Source organism: Protobothrops mucrosquamatus, unplaced genomic scaffold (genome assembly GCF_001527695.2).
Source record: "Protobothrops mucrosquamatus isolate PMUCROS unplaced genomic scaffold, P.Mucros_1.0 scaffold6574, whole genome shotgun sequence".
Classification (NCBI taxonomy): Eukaryota; Metazoa; Chordata; class Lepidosauria; order Squamata; family Viperidae; genus Protobothrops; species Protobothrops mucrosquamatus.
In genome coordinates, this window is record NW_015392397.1 from 12,482 (window position 1) to 35,088 (window position 22,607).

The 22,607-nt window shown below is 48.0% G+C and overlaps 2 protein-coding genes across 2 annotated transcripts in view; one reads left to right on the forward strand and one right to left on the reverse strand.

The window, feature by feature from the left end:
• The first annotated feature begins 1,132 nt into the window (after positions 1–1,132).
• Positions 1,133–10,504, forward strand: LOC107300286 (phosphorylase b kinase gamma catalytic chain, liver/testis isoform-like). The gene is made up of 10 exons (XM_015829622.1): positions 1,133–1,149; positions 2,696–2,831; positions 2,972–3,147; positions 5,868–5,922; positions 6,180–6,245; positions 6,390–6,553; positions 6,787–6,877; positions 7,330–7,483; positions 7,847–7,969; positions 9,620–10,504. The coding sequence occupies exons 2-10, from the start codon at positions 2,737–2,739 to the stop codon at positions 9,902–9,904; spliced, it is 1,209 nt and encodes a 402-aa protein (XP_015685108.1). The 5' UTR covers positions 1,133–1,149; positions 2,696–2,736; the 3' UTR covers positions 9,905–10,504.
• A 2,188-nt stretch (positions 10,505–12,692) lies between these two features.
• Positions 12,693–22,607, reverse strand: part of LOC107300287 (coiled-coil domain-containing protein 189-like) — a 10,908-nt gene continuing 993 nt past the window's right edge. Inside the window, exons 2-9 of the mRNA XM_015829623.2 lie at positions 21,355–21,386; positions 21,026–21,091; positions 20,334–20,503; positions 19,159–19,229; positions 18,495–18,611; positions 17,348–17,408; positions 16,345–16,422; positions 12,693–12,896 (exon numbers count right to left, since the gene is read on the reverse strand). Coding sequence (XP_015685109.2) covers positions 12,718–12,896; positions 16,345–16,422; positions 17,348–17,408; positions 18,495–18,611; positions 19,159–19,229; positions 20,334–20,503; positions 21,026–21,091; positions 21,355–21,359 — 747 coding nt within the window. The 5' untranslated portion in view covers positions 21,360–21,386 and the 3' untranslated portion in view covers positions 12,693–12,717. The remainder of the gene's footprint in view (positions 12,897–16,344; positions 16,423–17,347; positions 17,409–18,494; positions 18,612–19,158; positions 19,230–20,333; positions 20,504–21,025; positions 21,092–21,354; positions 21,387–22,607) is intronic.

The window sequence follows — 22,607 nt, forward strand, 5'->3', positions numbered from 1 at the left end:
AGGAAACCCAGATTTAAATCGCTGCTGATCCGTGGCAAGCGGGCATGACCTTGAGCTGCCCATCCTAATCTACTTCAGAAGGTCGTGAGGTTCGTGCACTGCGGGCGGAGGGTCCGGCTAGGGCGGGATGTGTACCTTTCCTGTATATGTGTGTGTGTGTGTGTGTTGTGTAGTAACACTGCCCTGTGTTGGTCACGTGACCAAGCCTTAAAGAAAGGCGTGGGAGAATTCGCCCGCCACCGCCTCTCGACCTTTGCTTTGGCGATTGTGAAACCTAGAATAACCCTTTCGCGCAAAGCACCCGCCCCTTCCCTTTCGCGATTGGCTAATTTTATCCAAAGTTTGTTTACCGAGCCGCTCTCCTCTCGCTCCCTTATCCAAATCCAGCAGGCGATTGGTTCATCCGCCTGACACTTGCAACCTTCCGTTCTGATTGGCTGAGCTTTCTCCTGTGGCGGGTAGGAAACGGCGCTTCCTCTTTTAATCCCCGCTCCTCTGTTTCTTCTTCTTCTTCTTCTTTATTTGATTCGCTTCTGCCTTTCGACAGCCCGCCTCCCTTCCCCCTCTGTTCGTCTGGCCACTGGGCGCTGCTCTCGCCGGTCTGGACGGATCCCTTTGGTCGCTCTGGTCACTCCCCGGGGGCATTGAAGGAGCGCGAACCAATCAGATCGAAGGGGCGGGGCCCGGGAGTCGCCGGCTATCGTTGGGGGGGTCATTCAGTCAATTGAAGCGGAGGCGCCGCCGGGTAAGGATCTCGGGGCGCCCTTTTGTGCGGGAAGCGCGGGAGTCGATTACGTAACAGGGGATCCCCCTGCAGAGGCGAGAGAAAGAGGTGAGCGGACCGCGCTTATAAGCTAAGATAGGCGGGTAATGGTTGGTGGCATCGCGGGACCCAGAACCACTCAACCCCGGAATCTATTGCCGGTGCTAGGCCACGGTCCTGAAATGTAAACCTCTAGTTTCTGAGAACATGCAGAGTGCATTTCTGTCGTGCCTGAGCGACTCGGGTGGAGGAGGAAGCTTTCGCCGCAGGGCAGCCTCTGCCCGTTTTGTAGCATAATCAGCGCTTTCTGTGTTATGTCTTAGGTGCTCCGATGGCTGCACGCGTGATATCTGATTTCTGAGTAATTTTTGCAACAACCTTGGAAGGTAGGCCGGTAACATAGATATGCCTAGAAAGCAAGGTCCAAGTGCTGCAAAAAGTGGCAGATCTCCAAATCTGTGTGTGTTTGTGTGTCTGTGATAAGGCATAGATAAAAGCCTGTGGATTTTATATACTTTGACGTACCTTTATGTACCGAATCTAGACCCTAAAAGCGGGTTTCTTGCTATCATTTCTTATCAAACCCCTCAGTAGTGCTTAGAGATGGAAGATGCCCTTCTAATGCCCTTTTAATACTAAATTGTGGAGAATTTCGGCCTGTAGATTCAGCAGCGCAACCAATGAATGCCTTGGGATAACCCCCCTTTTTCTTGGTATTATTTGGAAATCTTGGACTACAATTCATAGATTTCTTAGCAAGTGTGAAAAATGGATATTTGAATTCTGACAGTTACAGTTATTGTCTAACACCCCAGAGGGCACGAGGATGAGAAAGCCAGCCTAGTAAGTGGAATGTTCTCAGTGCCAAATGATTTACCATGCTATTAAAATACCAATAAAGGAGAATATTTGTAGCTCAGCGTTGAAATGAAGAGTCCTTGGTGGTCTCTGAACTTGATTGTTTTCTTGCAGATGCTTCATTGCCCAAACTACATAACATAATCAGTGATGATGTTACCTAGTTTGGGTAATGAAACATCTGCAAGCTCAGAGACCACCAAGGATCCCTCACTGAATATACTGTCAGGCTTAATGCTTCTTTACTTGAAAAAAAAAATCCCATTTCAGTTGAAATTTATGACATTTATATTTCTAGGCAAACATCTGCAAGTTTTACACCCTTATTGAAGGGAGATCTGGATTCAGATTATAAGATTGTGATGAGGCTAAAACGAGGCTCTGAAATGAGTCTTCGAGGTTTAGGAGTGAAGGATTCCACTGGGATGGAAAAGCAGGCGTAGGAAGAAGGTGTGACTGTGGGCAAAATGCGGAATTGTAGAGGCTGATGTATATGTGGAATATTCTAAAGGGATATCTTTGCTTGGTCATGCCTCTAATCCCATTATTTCCTATACTGTTTATGGATTGTGTGTCAAATCTTTGTGGCAGTTTTGCTCTCTGAGGGATGGGTGGGTGGTGGGATGCATCAGGCTTTTTATTTTGCCCTGATTTGCTCACAGGAATGGGGAATCTACCCCATTGTAGCACAAGGTTGCAAAATGTTGATTGATTGATTTTTTTATTTGTTCATAAATCCAAAGGAGGAATTACAGCTCCATTTGACTGTAGGGGAGAGCATCTTGATGGCTACAATGTGTCTTGAAATCCATCCTGCCACTGAGTGAAATTTTCAGAGAGGGGATTAGTCTCCCTCGGTCCAATTTAAGTCCTTTTCCTTTGTCTTTTCCATGAAGTCCACCACGAAAGCCATGTGTGGATTGGAATGTCTCGGCCTGAGGCTGCCATCACGTAGGTTGATTTCCCCGTCTAGGTCTCCTCTCGGACGTGTGCATGCAGATCAGGGAGCAGCTGAGTCCAGAGAGCGTCCAGCGCTTTGACACAGGTCTCCTTTTGCCTCTTTGTGCATTTCAGAAGCTGAACCGGTACTTGCGGTTTACCAGCCTTGCAGTAAAATGACGCGAGACGTGGGCCTGGATGACGAGCTTCCAGACTGGGCTGGTGCCAAGGAGTTCTACCAGAAATACGACCCCAAGGATGTTATTGGCAGGTGAGGCTAGAAGGGAGAAGGGACGTGACGCAATAGAATGGTTCGGAGGGATGGAAACATTCTTCTATTTATTTTTCCTGCCTGGGACATTAGTGTTTCTCGAAACTTGATTCTCCTGTACATTCTCATCCCACTCGCAGAGGCGTAAGCAGTGTGGTCCGGCGATGTATACACAAGCAGACGGGCCAGGAGTATGCAGTAAAAATTATTGAGGTAACCCCGGAGCGCATGACCCCGCAGCAGCTGGAAGAAGTCCGCTTGTCCACCAGCAAAGAAATTACCATCCTGCGCCAGGTCTCCGGTCACCCTTTCATCAGTGAGTGGCTGTCCCATCTCTTAGCATCTCTTTCTACGGCAAATTTATTTATTTGATTTTTATCCCGCCTTTATTACTTTAGAGCAGAGGCCCTCAACCTTTTGGGCACCAGGGACCGGTTCGGTGGAGAGAGGTTTTTCCGCAGACCAGAGGGTGCGTGGTTTTGTGTGCTGCCTGCATCCCGCAGATGGGGCTTTGCTTGTTTGTGCGGACCGGTTGCTGGCATGCCATGGCCCGGTACCGGTCCACAGACTGGGGGTTGGGGACCCCTGCTTTAGAGGTAACAAAAGGTAGCGAACGTACATAATACAGGTAGTCCTTGACTTACAACAGTTTGTTTAGTGACCGTTCAAAGTTACAATGGCTCTGAAAAAAATGACGTATGACCATTTTTCACACTTATGACTGCTGTAGCCTCCCCGCGGTCATGTGATCAAAATTCAGAGGCTTGACAACTGAGTCATATTTATGACAGTCGCAGTGTCCCATGGTCATGTGATCACCTTTTGCGACCTTCTGACCAGCAAAGTCAGTGGGGAAGCCACTTAACCGTGTTACTAACTTAACAACTGCAACGATTCATTTAAGAACTCTGGGAAGAAAGGTTGTAAAATGAGGCAAAAATTCACTTAACAAATGTCTCCACTTAGCAATGTAAATTTTGGGCTCAGTTGTGGTCATAAGTCGAGGACTGCCTATACTCCTCCCTCCTCCTATTTTCTCCACAACAACAATCCTGTGAGGCAGGTAGGGCAGAGAGAGAATGACTGGCCAAAAGTCACCCAACCAATTTTCGTACCTAAGATGGGACTAGAGCTCATTCGCCTGGTAATTGGTCCAAAATTACCCAACCAGCTTTCGTGTCTAAGGCGGGATTAGAACTCACAGTCTCCTAGTGATTGGTTCAAAGTCACCCAGCCAGTCTTCATGCCAGAGGCGGAACCAGAACTCACAATCTCCTGGTTTCTAGTCTGGTGCTTCAACCATTAGATCAAACTGGGTCTGTCAGTGAATGTCCTTTTTTGATTCTTCCCTGTCCGTTCCATTTTTGCTGATGTCATTCTGCTTGGGTGATGCTTCCCCTCTCTTCTGATTAATCATGACTTGATTAATAAAGGCAGGGACAAAATAAGTAAAACAAAAAACTCCCCCCTCCAAATAACTTTGTGCTTGTTCCTTGCTGTTTCTAAAATCACAATTATTGAGCAGTCTGCTCCTGCACAGTTCTGCATTGTATCAACGGATTCTGCTGACTCCTTAAATTGTTGGTGTAATCACGGGTAGCATCCTACAAAGAGATTGTGGTGGTTCTAAGACAATGGTGGCGAACCTATGGCACGGGTGCCAGAGGCGGCACTCAGAGCCCTCTATGTGGGCACACGCGCCATCGCCCCAGTCCTAGGCCTTCAGCTGGGTTTTATAAAACCTTTTCGCTTTAGGCCTCCGCCGCTGTGTACAAAAAAAAAGGTTCAATCAATCAGTCAATTTCAACTTCTCGCAGGAAAAAAAAAAGATCTTGCAAAGTTGGAATTGATTGATTGAACTTTTTAGTCCCACCCAGTCTGCTGTTACCACAGCAGCCACACCACCCAATGGACCACACCCACACAATGGGCCACACCCACACAATGGACCACACCCACCTGGCACCCGAAGATGCATAAGTAGGTTTTGGGTTGGAGTTTGGGCACTCAGTCTCTAAAAGGTTCGCCATCACTGTTCTAAGAGGTCGATTCATGGATTCTATTTATACAGCTTTCTTTTGAAAAAGTTGTGCTTCATTGCTGCCTTATATATTTTTATTAACCAAGCACTATTGGATGGGAAAATATGGGTATAAATTTATCAGCTAAAGAAATAAAATGATTGGCACTAATCAAAAGGAAAGGTTGGTCTTGGGGGGAAGCTGTTGTGCCAGCCCCCTTCGGTCCTGTGATTGCATTTTGGGCCCTTGACAATCTGTTTGCATTTATGACCAGTTGCAGCATCCCACAATCACATGACCACCATTTGGAGTATCTATTTTTGGGGGGGGGTTGCCTTTTCTAGCATTTTTGTTGGTTTCCAGTAAAAACCACCTATTTGGGAGAATGGATTCCCTTAATGACCATGTGATTTGCTTGATGCCCACAGTGACTTGTAAGCAGTCATAAAATCAAATCCGGTCGCGTGGTTACCCACTTAATGGCCGCAATGACTTGCAATCAAAATTCTGGGCTTGTGGGTCATTAATTGAGGGCTCCACATTTGTATTCTGCCATTAGACACAAGTGCCATTTTATAAATACTGAAGCAATTACGATATAAGGCAGTGGTGGCGAACCTATGGCACGGGTGCCAGAGGCGGCACTCAGAGCCCTCTCTGTGGGCACGCGTGCCGTTGCCCCAGTCCTAGGCCTTCATCTGGGTTTTATAAAACCTTTTCGCTTTAGACCTCCGCCGCCGTGTGCAAAAAAAAAAAAAAGTTCAATCAATCAATTTCAACTTGTGGGGAAAAAAAAAGATCTTGCAAAGTTGGAATTGAATGAACTTTTTAGTCCCACCCATTCTTCCGTTACCACCGCAGCCATGCCCAGCCAATGGGCCACACCCAGCCAATGGGCCACATCCACCCGGCACTCAATGATGCATAAGTGGGTTTTGGGTTGCAGTTTGGGCACTCGGAGTCTAAAAGGTTCACCATCACTGATATAAGGGACAATTCTTCTTTTTTTCTCCAGTTACTCTTATAGATTCCTATGAGACATCCACCTTCATGTTCCTAGTCTTTGATTTGTAAGTAGCAAACCTTTGAAAATGGGGGGGGGGGGGGAAATCAAGGGGTTGATTCACTCTGTGAAATAAAATGATATGCTGGCTGGGGAATTCTGGGAGTTGAAATACACTCATCTTAAATGTCGCCAATCCTAAATTAAATTGTAATTATGAAAAAGAGAGCCGTACGCTAAATATAATAAATAAATATGAGAAAGACAGCATAACCGAAGTAATCTGATTCTGCTCCTAGTCCCTAATTTATGTTTTCCCTGCAGGATGAGGCGAGGTGAGCTTTTTGACTACCTTACAGAGAAGGTAACCCTCGGTGAAAAGGAGACCAGGTAAAAACCGGCGGTCTTCTGCTGGCCCTAGAGTAGTGGAATGTTTTTACCACATAACTTAATGAGCCCTCCTCCTCGCTGTTTTGTGGAGGGCCCCAAGACCTGGTCCTCGCAACAACTGGGCCTCCCTCTGCCTTTTTTCAGATGCGTCATGCGAGCCCTCCTGGAAGCCGTGAGCTACCTTCATGAGAATAGCATCATCCATCGAGACCTCAAACCGGAGAACATCCTCATGAACGATGATCTTAGCATCAAACTCTCCGATTTTGGCTTCTCCTGCCATTTGGAGCCAGGGGAGAAACTGCGAGGTGAGGCGGGGGTCCCATCCGGTGGCCCATCTTTGGAGAGGTGGAGACAGTGAAGGCGGGCCTTTCCATTTGCCCTGGCCCATGGGGCAGCCCCCCTGTTAAGCCACAGGGCAGGCAGGAAAGCTCAGTTCATTGTTTCTGTGGCGTCTTTTCGTACGCTATGCATCCACTTTTCTTGTTCTGAAAAGTTCTCCTAATTTGCATTTTTCTGAATCTGTGACTGTTCCCTGCAGAGTTATGCGGTACCCCAGGCTATCTGGCACCAGAGATACTGAAATGTTCCATGGACGAGACTCATCCTGGTTACGGGAAGGAGGTGGACCTGTAAGTTATAATTAGGGAATGGAGTGGGGGGGGGGGGTCAGGGAACTTTCCCGAACCTGCTGAGCGCCAGATATTCTGGCCTACAGTTGTCCCCACCTGCCAGCCAAGGTAGGGTGGGTCATTGGAAAATAATCTCTTTTGGGGTCCTTGGTGCTCTCTGAACTTGATTGTTTTCTTGCAGATGTTTCATTGCCCAACTAGGTAACGTCATCAGTGCTAGAAGGGAGGGAGCCTGTTGTTTATATACAAGTGGCTTGCCCTGTCAGTGTTGTTGGGAGTGTCCTCGGTGGTTCCTTGATTAGGATACTGTTTACTGCTTGATTGTATTGATGATTAGTTGGGTAATGAAACGTCTGCAAGGAAGCAACCAAGCTCAGAGAGCGCCAAGGACTCCACGGTTCCACCCTGTGCTACAAATATTCTCTACTATTGACCTCCCTCCCTCCCTGCAGCTGGGCCTGTGGCGTCATCTTTTTCACCCTCCTGGCTGGCTCTCCCCCTTTCTGGCACCGCAAACAGATGTTGATGCTTCGGATGATCATGGAAGGCCAGTATCAGTTTGGTTCTCCNGTTTTTACTTCCAGTTTTTGGCAAAAAACAGCCATAGTGAACTGGGTTTTGCTTTACGACCATAGCGGTCACTTTAGGACTGCTGCAAAAATGTCATAAAAATGGGTCCAGTTATGTGGTGACCCACTTTATGACCGTCATGACTCATGATCGTAATGGGCTAGCTTCATTTTTGTCGTAAGTCAAGGACTATCTGTGGGGTTTTGTTTTTTTTTGTAGCTCATGCTGGCCTGCCTAGCCTGACATACAGAACAGGGAGGGGGGGAAAAATCATATAAATATACGTTTAAATCGTCACATTGCGTCTCAATTCCTCCCTTTCCATGTCAGAATCCATCAGCAGGCCTGTGTTCTCAGAACGCTTCTTGGGGAAACCCCCCCCCTTTTTTTTTTGGGCAGATCTCCCGACTGCTGAAGGTAGATCCTGTCGAAAGATTGAGTGCTGAGCAGGCACTGCAACACCCCTTTTTCCAGCGCTACGGAAAGGAGCAGCGGCATTTCAGCCCCTTCCATAAATTCAGGGTAAGTGGCATATTCTTATTTAATTACAAATAAATAAAAAAATATTTATTCATCTAAGTCATTTTTACTCCATTCTTCATTCCCCAAAGGGCATGTTGTCAGTGTATATATAATGTCTTAACTGCAAAACAGATGTCCTGAGGCTCAAAATAAAACGTTTTTGGGTCGAAAGGATGCCTGCTTCTAACATTTCTGGGCGTAGGAGACAGTTTCAAAATGGTTCACTTCATGCGGGTTTCCCCCCCCCCCTCAGAGTTGGGTGGCTGGAGTATGGTGGGAGTTGAAATCCACAAATCTTAAAGTTGTGAAGGTTGAGAAACACTGGTGTATAGGTTTTAGTTACAATTTTATTCTAGACCTTATTTTGGTGTTTGTTTTTTTTAATGTTAAAAGTACATGCTTTGGATGCAAAAGGTTCCAGGCCCGATGCTTGATGTCTCTCTAAAGCAGCGTTTCTCAACCTTAGCAGGGTTGAAGATCTATGTATGCTAGGTGGGGGATTGTGGGACGTGAAGTCCACACGTCTTCAACTTGCTGAGAATCACTGCAGAAGAGTGAAGCCTCTACGACAGACATGTCAAACACAAGGCCCGGGGGCCGGATGCGGTCCGCGAGGCCATCCTGGAAACAGTGAGGGAACGGCCCCCGCTGCCTTGGCCCTGGCCCAGGCCGGCCGGGAGCCAATGTACAATTTTGTGGTGGCCATCTATGCTGAAACGCATTCAGTCTTAGCTCCACAAGGCCGTCTGGAAACAGCGAGGAACCAGCCCCTGCCGCGTCGGCCCTGCCCCCTGGGTGCATGCTGGGGAGGTGTCACCCTTTGTGAGGAATGAAGAAACGGACTATGCCTTGGCACCTGCCCTGGTCCCACCCCCTTCTGCCAGAGACCCTCAGATCTGTCCCACTCCTGCCCAGGCCCCCACAGGCACCCTTGACGCGAACAATGTAGAGCTGGTCGCACCCACCCTGGGCCCCCCTGCCCCCCGAGGGCAACCACAATGCTGATGCGGCCCTCAATGAAATTGAGTTTGACACCCCTGCTCTATGAATACCCTGAAGCACTACAAGTAGTCCTCAACGTACAACCACAATTGAGCCCCAAATTTCTGTTGCTAGGTGACACAGTTGTTAAGTGAATTTTGCCCCATTCTTACAACGTTTCTTGCCAGGTTTCTTGTTCAGTGAATCCCTGCAGTTGTTAAGCGAGTGATCCGGGGTTGTTAAGTGAATCTGGTTTCCCCCCTTGACTTTGCTTGTCAAGAGATCGCAAAAGGTGATCGCCACATGATCCCGGGACGCTGCAACCGTCATAAATACGAACCGGTTGCCAAGCGTCCAAATTTTGATCCCATGACTGTGGGGATGCTGCAGCGGTCATAAGCGTGAAAAAATGATCGTAAGTCCCTTTTTTTCCAGTGATGTCATTTCAGACGGTCACTAAATGAACTGTTTTAAGTTGAGGACTACTTGTACTGCTAGTCGGCACCGTCAGTGCTGCCCTTGGTGGATCGATGGCCTGTCCCACTTCCTCTTTTGTGACCCTGTGGGAAGAGAGGCCTCTTCTAAGATAATGCTTGCTTACGAGCGTCCTTGCCTTCTGCTCTCCACCTTGTGGCCTGGTGTGACGTCTTTCTTTTTTTACCACGGCAGGTCATTGCGTGGACAGTGCGGGCTTCCATCCGCATCTACTCCAGCTATCGGCGAGTGCGTCCGGTCACAAAGGAGCTGCTGCTGTGCGACCCCTATGCCCTCAAGGGAGTGCGCAAGCTGATCGACGCTTGTGCCTTCCGAATCTACGGGCACTGGGTCAAGAAGGGCGAGCAACAGAACCGGGCTGCCCTCTTTGAAAACATGCCAAAGGCCATCCAGTTGGTCTTGCTAGGCACAGAAGGCGAGGAGGCCCCGTCGTCAGCGGTGGAAGACCCTCTCAACTAGAGAGATGCCTTCCAGTCCCCGTGAAACAGCACGGGGTGATCCCTGGATGCTGAGGGGCAGGGGGTGTACACGGAACTGAACCTTATCCTTGCCCCATTAGGGGTGGACAGCCAATGGTTAGAGTCCTCCTTTGGGTTCCTCGTGCATGGAAGAGACTGACTTTCTAGAGAACAGGAATTTGGGGGAACCTTGAATTTCGGACTGATGGGACAAGATTCCCCGATTATACCTGGAAGGTTGTTCTGGACCTGGGTAGGGCTAACATCACACCAATGGTGTTGGTCCAGAGGGAGGGGCTGGGGAGAGCAACATGCTTCTGCTGCAAGACCCGGAGCCCCTGACGTAGCCTTTGCGCTGTAAGGACCGTTCAGGGGGGTCTCATCCGTCAGTGCAGTCCCTTCGGCTGAAGGAACAGTCCGTGTCTCTGGATTTGGTCAGTACTGGAGATCAGTTGTGGGATCAGGTTTTGCATCTGTCCTTTTTGCTGCAATCAGGTAGTGGACGTGGCCTTCCTGCTGAACTGCTTCTCGGTTTTTTTTTTGTTGTTGTTGTTGTCTGCCTTCCCCCCACCTTACGATTGTCCAGACTATAATAAAAGTTGAAATGAGACCTCAGCTGTCTTCCGACGTGGGCTTCCCTTTCATTGCAAGACTTGGAACGGGAATTCATAATAATTTCCTGCTGAAATGGGGGTCTTGCCAGACACGCTCATTTACCCCCCATCGTGTTCTGCCCCAGGCCCCAGAAATTCCCAAGCACTGCCCAAAGGGGAGGGAACGACGCATCTCGAATTTGGCATATCCCAGGAAAAATGCTTAGGCCACAATGACGGAGTGGGTGGAACTGGGATAGGACCAGGGGAAGTTTGCCAAAAACAACCACACCAAGTCCATTGGCGTCTAGTTGGCACAGCCAGATTCCAGGCAGAATCTAGTGAAAGAAATATTTCTCTTTGCCCAGCCAGGCTGCGTTACGTTGGCCAAGAGTGCTCAGCCTATAAGTCACCAGGCTCCCCAGAAACCTGCGAAAACCTGAACGTATTTATATCCCGTCTATCTTGTGCAACGCAAGATAGCATACAGATAACGCTCTCACTTCCTGTTTCCTTCACAAGAACCACACTGTGGGGTTGGGCTAAGAGTGTGTGACACCCAAAAGTCACCCAGCCAGCTTTCATGGCTGAAAGGGGATTAGAATTCAAGACCTCCTGATCCTTTCTAATCCAGCATTTTACACCACTACACCAAACTGACTCTCTAGGACAGTGGTGGCGAACCTATGGCACGCGTGCCAGAGGCGGCACTCGGAGCCCTCTCTGTGGGCACACGCGCCATGCCCCGGAGATGGCAACCGTCCCTCTTCAATCAGCCGTCCACTAACTCGCTGAGGTCCCACGTGGCCGGATGCATCCCGGCACGGCTGGTTTCCCTCCCTCCCCCCGTCCCATCCCTCCTGGCCTCGTATGCTCTCCTTTTTCCGGGCACGACCCACTGCATCGCCTCCTCAGCTGTCGGCCGTCCGTCCAGCTCAGAGGCGGCTTCTCTGAACTGCTGCTGGTGAGCTGCGGAGCCCCAGAATGCACCAGTCGAGGGGCCGGCAGGCTGTGGCTGCTGACAGGCACTGTCGGCCCCCATGCGCTCAGTGGCCTCTGTGTGGGGGCCGATGGTGTCAGGCAGCAGCTGTCCTGGCCCCTGCCTCACCTTGCCCTGCAACAATGGCACCCCCGCCCTGCCTCCCCTCACCCTGCAGAAAGAGCCTCCTGCCCACTGCCCCACCTGCCAGAGACCCCCTGGATCTCCCCCAACCCTGCCCGGCCCCCACAGGCGTCCCTCCCCACGAGCAACATCGAAGTGACCATGCCCAGCTTGACCACACCCACCCAATCTGCCATGACCACCACAGCCACGCCCACCCAGTGGGCCACACCCACCTGGCACCCGGTGATAAGTAAGTGGGTTTTGGGTTGCAGTTTGGGCACTCAGTCTCTAAAAGATTCGCCATCACTGCTCTAGGGTTTGTTTTCTAATTAAATATGGGAACTAATCATATTGGAATGACTCGATTAATTTGGTTTCAATAAATCCTTAAAGGTGTTCTTTGGCAGTTCATTCAGTGACCGTTCCAAAGTTACAACGGCACTGAAAAAAATGACTTGTTGTTTTTCACACTTAACGACCACTGCAGCATGCTCGTAGTTACACGATCAGAATTCAGACGCTTGCCAAATGGCACGTATTTCTGACGGGTGCAGCATCCTGGGATCACGGGATCACCATTTGTAACCTCAGCTGGCTTCCAACAAGCAAAGCCAGTGGGGGGAAAGCCAGATTTGCTTAATAACCGTGGCAAAAAAGGTCATAAAATGGGGCAAAACTCACTTAACAACTGCCTTGCTTAGCAACAGCAATTTTGGGCTCAACTGGGGACATAAGTCGAGGACTACCTGTATTCAGTCTCAGATTGGCCTTTGACCTTAATAATGCTGCTACTTTTGACCTAGAAAAAAAATTAATAAAACAGTAGACAATATTTTAACCACATTTTAATATCCTAACATCACGTGCTTTATGCAACAGTTCCTGCTACTTACTATATGACCTTACCATCTCAAGAAGAGATTTTCTGTAAACCCTTATCACATTTTCAAAAGCCTTTTAGAAATCCATTTGCCCCCCCCCCCCATATTTCAACCGTCATTCCCTGTGAACTCTCTTGGTCTTGTGTGGTGACCCCTTTCTGCAGAAGCCCCAGAAATAAAGAAATGACCCTGGGACAGGCAACGGTCCTCTTGCGCCCCAGCCTTCCTAATCTGCTTACTTCTTCTTGCCCTTGGCAGCCCCCTTGCTGGCAGCAGAACCTTTCTCCACCTGGTTCAACTTGGCGTTAAACTGGTCCTCTGTGGCTTTTAGACGCTGGTCGACGGAAAGGCGCAGCTGGGCTAACTCCTGGTTGAGCTGTGAGACAATGAAGTCCCGCAGTGCAGACGTGGGACCTATAAACGGGCGAGGCAGAGTGAAATTGTAATTCTAAGAAAGAGCCCTGGGGGGTGGGGGTGGCGCAGTGTTTAGAAGGCAGCATTGCAGGCTAATGCTGCCGACTGCCGGCAGTTCGATCCTCGCCGGCTCAAGGTTGACTCAGCTTTCCATCCTTCCGAGGTGGGTAAAATGAAGACCCAGATTGGTGGAGGGCAACATGCCCGCTCTGTAAACCGCTTGAGAGAGGGTTGTAAAGCACTGTGAAGTGGTATATAAGTCTAAGGGCTATTCCTATTACTAATAAGCAGGGGCACTGCCATTAGCCACTCAGGCTTCAGGTCCCGCACTGCCCAAAATCATGTATTAGTTAGCATTTATAATTTAAAAGATAGAGAACTATTATCTCCCTCCTGAGGCTAAAAGAGAGTGGCTATTAATGGCAAGGGGGCAATCTAGGGCAGGGCTTTTCAACCAGTGGTACGGGTACCACCTGTGGTACATTGGCACCTGGCAGGTGGTACGTGACCATCCTAGAAAAGTGGTAGCAGGGGAGGGGAATGAGCTGAACCGATGGCAGCACCACACAAGCCTGAGTGAGAGACGGCTGGAGCTGCAGGGCTGTCAGGGCTCAGTGGAAGCACCAGGATCAACGCTTCTTCAGGACTGTCAGGGCTCAGCGGAAGCACCAGGATCAGCGCCAGGCTCCAGCTGGAGCCCGGCGCTGATCCTGGTGCTTCTGCTGAGCCCAGAAGAAGCGCCGATCAGCTGGAATGTTGCAGCCTCTCCAGGGTCTTGTGATTTACATTCAGATGCTTGGCAACTGATTCATATTTATGACGGTCACAGTGTCCCAGGGTCATGTGAAGTGACCAAAACCTGCTGCAACCACCCAGCAGATGGGGGGAATAAAAACCAAACACCCCCCCACCCCACCCCCACTGCCAATCCTCAGACATGCTCACAACAATGAAAACCTCGGACAGGAGGAAGAGCGCCACCGGGCAGACAGGCAGGTGCCTTGCTTGGCTGTGGCTTGGGGGGCACTTTTTTCAGTGCCATTGTAACTTCGAATAGTCACTAAGCAAACTGTTGTAAGTCGAGGACTACCTGTACTTCATCACTTTGTTCCTTTTTTTGGGGGGTGGGGTCATCAAGTTTTTGACACCTCGCTAGGCGACTGGTGGTACTCGGATGTTGCCGTATCCTAAAAGTGGTACAATGGGTGAAAAGGTTGAAAAGCCCTGATCTAGGAAGCTGTGGATTGTTTAGCTCGGGGCTTTTCAACCTTTTCAGAGATTGTACTACTTTTAGGACATGACAATATTCGAGTACCACCAGTGGCTTAGCAAGGGGTCAAAAACTTTATGACTAAAAAAAAAGGATTTTGGGTTTTACTCTTAGATTCATTTGTTGTTATAGAAATGGCTAGTTTGGAAAAGTACAAAGCTGAGGTTCAGTATTAATGCTTCCTTCTACTGCAACAGAGAAAGTCAGAGAAATGCCTTTTCTTTTTCCCTTCTCCCCCTCCCTTTTTTCCTTTTTTTCTTTCACCCTTCGCTCGCAAGAGCCCCTTGCTCTCTCTTTCTCTCACACACACTTCTCCCGGAAAGCGTTCTCCCCCCTCTTTCTCCTTACCACTTCTCTAACAAAACCCTTTTCTGTCTCTTTCTCTGGAGTCTTTTTTTTTCTCTACCTCTCCAACCAAAACTGCCTCCTTTTATAGCCTCTCCTGTCTCCCCCGCCCCCTCCTCCTTCTACCTCTCCCAGGTGTGCCGGAAATGCTGATCCTGGGGCCTTTTTCTTGGCCCGGCTGCCCTGCAGCTCCTGAGGACTCTCTCACGGCGCTGCACCGCTTTAGCTCATTCCCTCCCCCGCTACTCTTGTCTAGGTTAGGCAGGGTCGCGTACCACCTGCCAGGTGCCAATGTACCGCCAGTGGTACGCGTACCACTGGTTGAAAAGCCCCGGTGTCCAGCCCTCCCGGGCTCGACATACAGGAGGGGGGAAGGTGAAGGACAGCACGTTGGGGGAGAGCACGGCCAGCACCGGTTCCACGCAGCTCACCGTCTCGGCGAGGCAGCTTGAGCAGCGATACTCCGGCAGGGGCGATTGAACCGCGGGACAGCTGATGGGCGGTTAGCGTGTGGCGGATGCCGAGCGAAGCGCCGGACGACATTGGGAGCCGCGCCCATGCGGGGGGAGACGCCTGAACAGCTTGACGAGCAGCTGCCAGACAGCTGACGAGCAGGAGTGCCGCGCTGTCGGGGCGGGGCTTCCCAGAAGGCTGAAGATCGCGCAGACAAACAGGAGGGAGGGGGTCAAGCTGGGACAGCTGCTGCGCTTTGGACTAACTACAGCCGGATGCTGGTTGGGTGATTGGAGGGTGGGGTTGCTGGGTAATTGGAGGGTGGGGTTGCTGGCTATTTGGGCGGAAGGTGGGGTGGCACTGAAGCAAGTGCATTTAACCTGCGCTGGAAGGCGGTTGCTCCCAGCGCGAACTTTGTTCAGCAAGGATCTTTTGTGCTATAATTCTGTGCTGATGCCAACGATGCCTTAAAGCAGGGCTTTTCAACCAGTGGTACGGGTACCACCTGTGGTACATTGGCACCTGGCAGGTGATACGCGACCATCCTAGAAAAGTGGTAGCGGGGGAGGGGAATGAGCTGAACCAGTGGCAGCACCACACAAGCCTGAGCGAGAGATGGCTGGAGCTGCAGGGCTGTCAGGGCTCAGCGGAAGCGCCAGGATCAGCACCAAGCTCCAGCTGAAGCTCGGCGCTGATCCTGGTGCTTCCGCTGAGCCCTGAAGAAGTGCCAATCAGCTGGGATGTTGCAGTATCTCCAGGGTCTTGTGATTTACATCCAGATGCTTGGCAACTGATTCATATTTATGATGGTCACAGTGTCCCAGGGTCATGTGAAGTGACCAAAACCTGCTGCAACCACCCAGCAGACGGGGGGAATAAAAACCAAACACCCCCCACCCCACCCCCTGCCAATCCTCAACAGAAATGCTCACAACAATGAAAACCTCGGACAGGAGGAAGAGCACCGCCGGGTGGGCAGGCAGGTGTCTTGCTCGGCTGTGCCTTGGGGGCACTTTTTTCAGTGCCATTGTAACTTCGAACAGTCACTAAGCAAACTGTTGTAAGTCGAGGACTACCTGAACTTCATCACTTTTTTCCTTTTTTTTTTTTTTTTTTGGTCATCCAGTTTGTGACACCTTGCTAGGCGACTGGTGGTACTCGGATATTGCCATATCCTAAAAGTGGTACAATGGGTGAAAAGGTTGAAAAGCCCTGACTTAAAGTAAAACCGCTGCTTCCTGAGTCTGGTTGCCTTCGCGTCCTTCTTGACCCAGGAGTCCAGTAGGATCGTTGACACCCGGTTTAGCTCACCTCCGAAACTCTTACGCCACACCGTACTAGCCCTAAGCCCTGTGCTTCTGAAGCCCCCCCCAAACTTACTTTCTGCAGGAGCCCCAGCTTCTTCCAATTCCTCTTGTAAAGGAGACAGTCCCATTTCAGCGCTCTCAGCTGTAGCTCCTATATAGAAAAGAGAAATATGCCAAATATTTTGGCAGCCCTGGAAGAAAAGGGGGATCAGATAATACTCTTTTTATTTTTAATCCTATTATTTTACACGATTGGTTGATGTAGTAAGGTAGCTCGTTTTAGGCAAGCCAAGCTTGGAAGGGAGAGTTATTGGTGAGTTTTGGGCCCTGTGATGTCCTGTAAAACTTTGCCCCTGAAAGGAAGAAAGGCCACAATGGCAGCACACCCACCTTGCGTACCCGAGGTCCACGGTTCATTACCAAGTGAAAGGATCTCAAACTGATGGAGCTGAGAAAGACCATCTCCATCTGAAAACCTCTTTCAGAAAAAGGAATTCATATCTAGGCTGGCCAATGGCCTAAGCCAGGGGTAGGCAACCTTGGCTCTTTTATGACTCGTGGACTTCAACTCCCAGAATTCCTGAGCCAGCCTGGCTCAGCTTGGAAACCTCTCCCTTTCCCCTCAGCATGGCTGGCTCAGGAATTCTGGGAGTTGAAGTCCACGAGTCATAAAAGAGCCAAGGTTGCCTACCCCTGGCCTAAGCCCATGTCATGTCTCCAGATCCAACCCGTTGGGGGAGTTGAATTCTGGGAGTTGAAGTCTACCCGTCTTCAAATTGCCAAGGTTGAGAAACACTGTTAGCGTATCAATCTTCCCTACTGTTGTCCCCTAGATTACAGTGCCCAGTTGACTGACAGGATTGGTAAGACAACTACATTTGGAGGGCATCAGATTGGGGGAAAGCTCTCTTAAGCCATCTTTCCAATCCAATTCTCACTAGTTTTAGCTCTATAGGAAGAAGGCTTCCCAGCCTGCTCTGTTCCTTTTTTTCATCCTCCCAACTAAAAATAGGAGTGGAATACAGTAGATCTCAAAAGTGAGATGCAAAAGAGTCCCGGCCCACCTCCACACTCACCTTCCTCTTTGGGCTCTGGTTCAGGCATCCCAATATAGGTGAATGAGATGTCCAGCCTCACCTATTGATTTAAAGCAGAATTGGGGTTGTGAGCCCAGAGCAGGGGTCTGCAACCTTAAACACTCAAAGAGCCACTTGGACCCGTTTCCCAGAGAAAACAATGGGAGCCGCAAAACATGTGCGCGCACGCAAGGGGTAGGAAGATTGATTGAAGAGTTTAATTAAAAAGAAATAGAGGCTGCTGTGCATGAATACTCTCTCTCTCTTTCCTCTCCCTCCCTCTCTCCCTCTTTTCTCTCTCTCTCTTTCCTCTCCCTCTTTCTCTCTCTTTCTTTCCTCTCTCTCTCTCTCTTTCATCTCCCTCTCTCTTTCCTCTCTTTCTCTCTCCCTCCCTCCCTCTCTTTTTCTCTCTCCTTCTCTTTCTCTCCCCCTCTCTTTCCCTCTCTCCCTCCCTCTCTCTCTCCCTCTCTCTCTCCCTCTTTTTCTTTCTCCCTCTTTCCTTCTCTTCCTCCCCTCTCTCTCCCTCTCTCTGATCTTCTCCTCACCTGGCAAGCTGGCTTCAGGCTCTTCTCCAAGAAGCTGACACACATTATTGGGCTGGCTCTCTCCTGCCTTCCTGCTTCCTGCAGAGACGCAGCAAAGGCAGGAGCCCTGCCCAATAAGCTTGTCAGCTCATTGGAACAGCGTAAGGCTACTCTCTTTTTTACACACACACACACACACACACACACACACACACACAGAGAGAGAGAGAGAGAGAGAGAGAGAGAGAGAGAGAAGGGAAGTGTAAGTGCCTCTCTCTGTCTCTCTCTCTGCAAACGGCAGAGGAGGCTGGGAGCCGCAGGAGAAGGCTCAAAGAGCCACATGTGGCTCCGGCTGACCCGTGGCCCAGAGTGATGGACTAACACTTGCATTTCGCCTTTTTGAACCTCTGTGTTTGGGATGCTTGATGCTCCCTTCATAAAGATGCTGCTGCTTCATCTCGCGGCAATACAATTCTCAGGAGTAGCCAAGCGATGTCAGAGATCACATTTTGTAATTGGGCCAATTCCCAGAGGGGATGCTCTTCGTTTCCCAGGGCAGGAAAATGGCAAGAGAACACCGGCCCTTCCCTAGCACTGCCTGGGCTGAAGGAAATCTGCCTTACCTGTGGGGTGAAAGCATACTTGTAAAGTTTGTAGTGACGAAAGTAAGTGTTAATCATGTAGTCGGTGAGGAGCACCAGCTGGTCCTGATTGAAGAGGTCGATGCTGAAGGGGGGTCTCTGAGAGAGAAAGAGAAGAGGAAAACAGCCGTAGAACCACTGCAAGAACCACGAGGGGACGAAGGCCCTCTGCAGGGGAGCTTCATTCAAAACAAACTACATGTAGTCCTCGACTTATGACCACAATTGAGCTCCAAGTTTCTGTTTGGTGAGACAGTCGTTATGTGAATTTTGCCCCACTTTACGACCTTTCTTGCCACAGTTGCTGAATTAATCACTGCAGTTATTTAGTAACGCGATTGTTAAGTAAATCTGGCTTCCCCGTTGACTTTGCTTGACAGAAGGTCACAAAAGAGGATCGCACAACCCCAGGACGCTGCAACCGTCATAGATACGAGTCAGTTGCCAAGCGTCTGCATTTTGGTCACGTGACCATGGGGATGCTGCAATGGTCGTACGGGTGAAAAACGCTCGTAAATCACTTTTTTTCAGTGCTGTTGTAATTCCAAACGGTCACTAAATGAACTGCTGAAAGTCGAGGACTTACCTGTATGTGGATAAGCAAACGTAAAGCTCCTTTTGGCCTGCCCGGCATTCACACACTCACCCGAATGGAGTGGCAGAACAGGAGTTCGGAGAAATATTTGTAGCATTCCTCCACGTTGGGCAGCGGTGTTTCTGCACAAAAACAGATGGTAGGAATAAGCAGAAGATCCACTTCAACCTCTCTCCTTTCCTCTGCATCTGAAGGGATTTTATTGTGCTTATGATTTTAGTATGTTTAAGTTTGACATTAGCATTTATTTTATATATAGTAACCATTTTATATTGATACTTATAGTGTTATCATGTAATCATTGTTTTGTTATTTTGTAATCTTTATTTTGTAGTTAATTGCTTGATCAGATGCTTTATATATATATTGGAAAATATATATATAAGGGCTTCATGCTTTAGGTATAGGTGATTGCTTATATGAAAAGAGCACAGTAAGGGGAGGGGGGAAAGGAGCTACGGATGGAGCCTGGGTTGCTGTGTATGAGTCATCATCTAGGAATTGTTTTTTTGTGCCATCTTATGCCTAGTACCAAGACCTGATCTTTTTGTTCTGGAAAGGTATAAAAGGTGGAAGACATCTTTTCTGGTTGTTGCCTTCATCTCTCTACCAGCCACGAAGAGAGATGGGGGTCACCCAACTCTATTTTGATCAAAATAAAAGTTGTTTGCTTGCTGAAACCTCGACTCAGGAGTTTCTTTGGCTCTTTTAAATTCCTGAGTAATGCTGGGGCAGTTGTGAGGCTAAGTGGAAAACCTTACAGCATCCTTCTTTCCAGTTCTAGACTCTCTTTGCCCTGTTCCTCCATATCACTGACTCTGGTGGGACCCTTTTCCCTTCCAATTCTATTGCTGGCTGCTCTTATTCACAGAGACATTTTCTCACGATTCTGCCCACATAACATCAAAGGCAAAAAGAGCACATGGGACTGGCGGTACCACAGCCAGCCTAAGACAAACAGGATCAGGCCAAACTGCAGAAGCTTAATGTGATTTGGACATCTGAAAAAACTATTATTTTCTCCCATATCTACCGCACCCCCTGTTGCACTATTAAAACTCCAAGTAAATAAAGAAATACGTTGCTTAGAACCTTGGGGCCGAAGCAGCGTGAAAGTCCAGCTATTCAAGTCATTAAATAAATACGGTTTCCATCTTCTTCACCCACGTTTCTCCACTCATACAACCTTCTTTTTTTTCTGTCTTTCTCAACACCCAGTTCCTTACCCACACAGGCCTCGTGCACATCCTTCACAATTGAGAAGAAAGCAGCGGTTTGTTCCCGGTTGAAGCCCTGCTCCCGGCTGAACTGGATGGTGTAAAAGTACAAATCTAACAAGATAGCAGAGCGAGGATTTGATTCAAAATCCTTCAGATCAAAGAGGTCAGAGAGGAGCCTGCAGAAAGTAGGGGAAATTGGGAAAAATATGACAGCTTGAACATTCACAACCATTTACCAGCTATTTTCATTACTTGATAACCTTTTTAAAAAGCTTCTACATCTGTGGCAAGGCTGGTAGGTTTATTTGGTCAGAACTGGCATAATTTCATCTCTATTTCTTTTAGGTTTAATTGAACACAGTTTAAAATCTCACTGCCACCACTCCAAAATGATAAATGTATACTTTTTATACTGTGGTTTATCTCCTTTGTTAATGAGGGGAGGGAGATAAATTTGTTTATTGCACCATATTATGCTGGGATTTTCAAATCTTTTTTGCAAGATAATGCTAGAGAACAACTATGCATCTTATTGTGTATGGATACACAATAAGTTGTGCTATAGATGAAAAAGGGTTTTATTAATCACTAGGCTGGCAAGGAATTTATTCAGATCTTCATTCTGTGCGCTTCTCATGGTTTGTTCTAGAAAGAGATTAAGAAAGCCAGTCATGAAATGTTTCATGAACACCCATCACCTTTTCAATTCATCAGTTGTTCCAGTATTATTGACGAGGTCCATGGAATGAACATCTAAATATTTCCTGAAATGTCACAAAAAAAGAAAAGAGAAAAACTAAGGGTTGCTAATGTAGCACAAACAATTTTGTTTCTAGCAGTGTGATTTTGTACAGGTTTTCTTGAAAATAAGGCCCAAAATAAGTTTAATGATGCTTACAGTGGATAAAGGATATAGCCCGGTCAGCCAGAAATTCAAGGAACCTCTCTCTATGGATCAACATGTAACTGGCTCTTAGACAAGAAATGTAATAACTCTTTTGAATCTCAAGAATGAAAAGCTACTTACCACATACATATGTTTGCCTTATGTGGCTTGGGCTGAAAGAAAAAGGTCAGTTTTAGATACATTTTCTGATAGTGTGATGTCTAATCCACAATAAAGTTAGTTCATTGTTTATTAAAAGCATCAGCATACGAATTGCTACATTTTATTGGTAGAATGCTGAAATTTAATTCACACACTCATGTCTTATAAACCATGTTTCATTCGATAAACATTTATCATTTAATAGATTGCAAAAAAGCATTGTCTACTATAACCATAAGCTTATATGTATCTTCACCTTTGTGGTGATTAATTATATTTGCACATATTTCTCAGACATCTACTAAGAAGCAGCATGTGACTTGTAGCACTATGGTTTATTCAACAAGCCGTAGTTCAAAAAAGTATGTGTCAAGTCTGCTATAAGGAGAAGACGTGTCCAAGTTTACTTGCAGAATATCTAGCCACTCAGGTTTCAATTATTTCCATCCTGCTGCCTACTGCAACACACTGTATTAATTTTATTACTGCTATGTCAAATGATATATATCTGGTAATTCCACTCCAGGTAGTCCTTGACTTACAACCATTCATTTAGTGACCGTTCAAAGTTACAAGAAGAGCACTGAAAAAAGTGACTTATGACCCCTTTCCACACTTGTGATCGTTGCAACATCCCCATGGTCACATGATCGAAATTCGGACACTTGGCAACCGACTCATATTCATGACAGTCACAGTGTCCTGAGGTCATGTGATCAACTTTTGTAACTTTCTGACAAGGAAGTCAATGGGGAAGCCAGATTCGCTTAACAAACTTGTTACTGACTTAACCACTGCAGCAGTTCACTTAACAACTGTGGCAGGCAAGAAAGGTCATGAAATTGGGCAAAATTTACTTAACAAATCTCTCGCTTAGCAACAGAAATTGTGGGTAATAATAATAATAGTAATAATAAAGTTGGAAGGGACCTTGGAGGTCATCTAGTCCAACCCCCTGCTCAGGCAGGAAACCCTATACCATTTCGGACAAATGGCTGTCCAGTCTCTTCTTAAAAACTTCCAGTGTTGGAGTATTCACCGCTTCTGGAGGCAGGTTGTTCCACTGGTTAATTGTTCTAACTGTCAGGAAGTTTCTCCTTAGTTCTAGGTTGCTTCTCTCTTTGGTTAGTTTCCACCCATTGCTTCTTGTCCTGCCTTCAGGCGCTTTGGAAAATAGCTTGACTCCCTCTTCTTTGTGGCAGCCCCTGAGATATTGGAACACTGCTATCATG